At 47.8% G+C, this 4,771-nt stretch overlaps 1 protein-coding gene across 1 annotated transcript; it reads right to left on the minus strand.

Annotated features, from left to right (window-relative positions):
* Positions 1–2,178: 2,178 nt before the first annotated feature.
* LOC119344163 (NAC domain containing protein 50-like) lies at positions 2,179–3,425 on the minus strand. Its single transcript, XM_037614735.1, has 3 exons — positions 3,224–3,425; positions 2,837–3,114; positions 2,179–2,745 (listed from the first exon to the last, which is right to left on the minus strand). Exons 1-3 carry the CDS (start codon positions 3,423–3,425, stop codon positions 2,179–2,181), a joined length of 1,047 nt encoding a protein of 348 aa, XP_037470632.1.
* Between the last annotated feature and the right edge of the window lie 1,346 nt (positions 3,426–4,771).

Below are 4,771 nucleotides of genomic sequence, written 5' to 3' on the forward strand. Positions count from 1 at the left end.
GATCGCCAGCTTAAATGAGCTGGCGAGCAGAAGATGACTTTTGGCAAATTGGCCACTACTACTCCCTCTGTCCCAAAATATAAGAATGTTTTTAACACTACACTACTGTCAAAAACGTTCTTATATTATGGGACAGAGGGAGTAGTTGTTTGTGACTACAGAAGCCATCTTTACTCAGACTTGCATGTGGCAGGCAACTAGAAATATTTAACCCAACCAAGCTTCAGTCTAATTCATGAGGAGTTTGACTCCATGATAAAGTATGTTATCTTGCACCTATTGTTTAGCATATACATGTACCAGCTGCCTCTTTTGTTTAGTCAGTTGGAGCATCTTCTACCTCCCGAACGCATCGGCATTGGCATAGCCTCCCTTGAATTGGCTTCCAAAGATCCAGTTCTGAAAAAGAAGAAAAAATCGTGCTTGGGAGAGAGAGGTGGTGGAGACGGGCAGGAGCATCATGGGGACTTGGGGAGAGAGAGGTGGAGCAAGCTGTCCGGCGGGCGTGTGCTCCGCCGCACAGTACCGGCGCTGCGTGGAGGACGCTCCCTCCAGGTCCACGCAAGCTCACCTGGGGCCTGCACGAGGAGATGGATGCTCCACCATCTCCTCGACGGCGCCAAGACTTGGACTTCACCAAGCTCTTCTCGACCGGGCCACGGGCACCCGCCGCCGGAGTAGTCGTCGTAAGGGCTGCTCACCAGGACCAGGTACGTACACAGGCATGTACAGCCCCCTTGGCTGTCCGGAGACGTGAATCTTGTCTCGTCGTGCTTCGCCATGTTGGCGTTATCGCCAACTGCAGCGGCCGCCCCACCCACACAGCATCCACGGCTTTGCTTCTTTCATGCGCGTGAGTTCTGCTCGTGCAGGAACCCACGAGGAATTAAAGCAGGAGAAGCTGTATGCTTGCTTGCTTGGCCGAACGAGTTTTCGGGGATTATTTTCTGTAGACGCGGGTCGAACGCGTAGCCCACTTTCTAACGGCGGTCGTTCTTGTAAATATTCCTCCCCGCCAAGCCGTAAAGAAGTTTCAAACAGTTGAGGCAGTGAATCTCCAGCCAATCATGCCGCACCATCTCATCAAGTATCCAAACCCCATGCGTGTCTTCCATTATTTTACTGGCTTTGTAGCGCTTTGTTTCAAAATAGATACGTTCAAGGTTGGTCTTGTGTTAATGATATTGTGGTTAGGATTTCATATATGGAGTAGTACATAAAATAAGATTTGAAATTACAGTTTAATTTAAAATATATCAATGAATTAATATCTCACAAGAAAATAGAATGCTAGTTTTTTTTTTCTGAGAATGCTAGTTTTTCTATAGGTGGAGTGCGTGGAAGTATGCATGAACTAGACAGAAAGCTTGCACGGACACAATCGGGTACAGTGAGATGGTGTCCTCCGTAGAGGTGTTATTTTCTTATGTTTTTATTCGTAAACAAAAAATAATACATATATCATTTATTTTTTAATCCAAAGAAATGTAAAGATTTCAACTATTTTAAAAGACGGTCCCGGTTACTTTAAACGGGTTTAAACTAAGCCACAAAAATATATATAGTAGTTCTATTACAAATGCTCCGCTTGTTTTATACAGAGAAGCAAGTGGGCCAAGTAGAGATAAGCCAAACTGCTTGACTAGTCGGCCAAGGCGCCACAAAATAGACTATAGACATCGTGTTGGCCCAACATGAATGGCCACCGACATGCACAACAACATCATCCCATTCATTTCATTCCATACACACCGTCGTGAATGGAGCAGATGCTAAAAAAAAGCGAGTGAATTGAGCATCGCGCGGCTCTCGTCCACAACATGCACACGGATTCATTGCTTCAGCGGATGAACAATCCATCTTATTAATGAACATACAAAGTATTTTTTTAACTACACACACAAAGTTGGTAAAGTTTTTTTTCCACGAGGACCCAAAGCCATATCACTAGAACAACATAGCATTCCCACCCAAAAAGAAAACATACATTCGAGTTTGACACACTGTTGAGCCCCCCTTTAACAAAAATAAAAGCAAATACAATTACACATGACTAAAGGACCACAATCCAACCTATCCACGGTACAATGCTTCGTGGGAGCATATACAAAGAGTCAAAATGGATTCAGCTTCTGGATTTTTCTTTTACTTCTCTAATGTTCAGTCGGTCGGCAACGGTTACCACGAGTAGTCGTTGATGAGCTGCGTACAGGAGTCATCCTTATCTAGTTCGATGTTGGGGTAGCAAATGTCGGCAGGCACAAACTGCATCCAGGAGAAATCCACACCAGCGTAAACGCCTCCTGACATGGGATCGGTCTCTTTGTTGTGTGGGACGACGTGGCCGAACACGGGATGTATCCCTTCCACGTCCGCAATGAAGCCGCCTGACATAGGATGGATCCCTTCCATGTCCACGACGACGCTACCTGAAGCATGATTGATCTCTTCCTTGTCCGAGTTGGCGTTGTGGAACACGGGCTGGTTCCCTTCCATGTTGGCATTGGGGCCGTCGGACATGGGCTGGATCCCTTCCTTGTCCAGGTCAGCGTCGTTGAGCATCGAATGCACCCCTTTCTTGCCTGCGTTTACGCCACGTAGCATGGTCTGCATCTCATCCTTGTTCATGTTAGGTCCAACGGACACAAGCTGGATCCCTTCCTTGTCCATGTCGGCGCCAGCGAGCAGGTCTGGTGATGGGGTCGTGATGCTCTTGTTGAAGACCCGACACAGCGTGTAGGTGTCCTGACCAGATCAGATCAACCGTTGAGATGCAGGTGAGTTGTGGAGCTCAATTAGAATTTTACTAAGAAAAGAGAGTAGGAAAGAAAGATACATGGATACGGTGATCGGGATGGAGGCGATACTCATGCATGACCCAGTCGGTCCGCATGCCATCAGGCACTCGGCCGAGGTGGAACACAAGGGTCTTCTTCATGCCGACTACGATGCCGTTGTGGATGATTGGACGGTCCTTCCCCGTTGACTTCCAGAACCCTTTTACTGTCGCCCGCGCCATGCGAAGGCCGGTTGGGTACTTCCGGGCCCTCGGCGCAAAAAAGTACCACTCAACTTTTGCCCCTGGGTCGCCCGTGCTCGGTGAGAATGATTTGTCTGTGCGTGTATGCAGTTGAAAGGACACGAAACATAAGTCAGTTGACATATACTACTTGACTTATCGAAACCGGTGACCGCCCGAGAGAATAGAGTTGTACGTTGGTACCTGGTAGTTGGTCCGGCTCGAACTTGTAGACGTCCACCTCCGGGATGAAGTCGAAGTCGAAGTCGATGGGGAGGCCGAGGAGCTTGCGCTTGAGGAACCAGGTGACGAGCTCCTGGTCGGTGGGGTGGAAGCGGAAGCCCGGCAGGAGAGCGAAGGCGCGGTCCATCTCCGCCGTGGCCGCCGGAACCGTAACGCACGCCATGGCTGCCTGTCTCCTTCTCCTTGACGAGATGACTGTCTTCAGAAGACTAGTCAAGCTTGTGAATTGTGATGTGTGGCAACGGTAATGGAATGGATTAGAGATGGTGCGAGAGACTTGTATATATATATAGCCCTAGCCGTAGGCACTGGGCCTGATGCATCGTGATCTCCGCATGCAGAGAGACCGGCGGCACTTGGCATCCGAGAGTCGCGGAAGAATCCCCAGAGTCATACACGATCGATCGGTAATCCGTCGCCATCACCGCCACACATGATTTTTATTTTTATGACTACGCGCGACTGTAAGCAGCTTTGTGTGAGGGCTTCCGACGGACGAGTTGACGTGCACGATGGAGTCACCGTGACGCGGAAAAGCCCACGGTCAGGATCCGCCGATTTGAGACGGACGGCTTCGATCCACCCATCTGTATAGCAACGACGCGAGGAGTTGATTAATTATTACTCGGAGTAATAATCTCCGCAGATAGACCGGCGGCAGTTGGCAAGGGCGCGCACCCGCTTGTGTGTGTGTGTGGGGGGCAACCTGCTTGGGACCTGTTACCAGGATGTGTGTGCCGACCCAACGGAACCTTCTGGAGTATGTGTGTCTACTCTATGTTTAGGAAAGCAAGTCAACATGTGATAGTATTGCCCGCATGATAATTCCGGTACTTCTCCCATTCATTACCCGGAATCAAGCTTTGCTTCAACGCACACCATAAAATTCATGAAATATCTATTGATGTATTATATATACTATTACACCTCCAAACTGAGACAAGCCTTTTGAAAAAAGTGGTACGTGAAACAGATGACAATGCGGTAACTGTGGTGTTAGGACAGCATATAGGTAGGTGAAAAGTTCAATATTATTTACTATGCAAGTCATACTCTTACTGATGCTCAAAGAAATTATACTAAGAGTGACAGGGAGCTCTACGCAGTGATTTTTGCTTGTGAAAAGTTCAGACCTTATATCACTAACACGAAGGTCATATTTTATACTAATCGTCAGGCAATAAAAGAAGTCCTTGACCTCAAAGAAACGAAGCCTCACTGGATGAGGTGGCCTCTTCTCTTGCAGGAATTTGACAGTGAGATAGTGGATCGCAAGAAGATAGAAGAAGTTACGACGAACCTCTCATCTCTATTTTTATAAAAGACTCAGTTGATGATGATGGCGTGTTTGTTTTTTTTCGCGAAAAAACTTTCAATCTATTCATCTTCAGTCATGGCAGTACAACGAACACCAGAAATAAAAATTACATCCAGATCCGTAGACTACCTAGCGACGACTACAAGCACTGAAGAGAGCCAAATGCGCGCCGCCGTCATCACCCCTCCATC

Source organism: Triticum dicoccoides, unplaced genomic scaffold (genome assembly GCF_002162155.2).
Source record: "Triticum dicoccoides isolate Atlit2015 ecotype Zavitan unplaced genomic scaffold, WEW_v2.0 scaffold156364, whole genome shotgun sequence".
NCBI lineage: Eukaryota > Viridiplantae > Streptophyta > Magnoliopsida > Poales > Poaceae > Triticum > Triticum dicoccoides.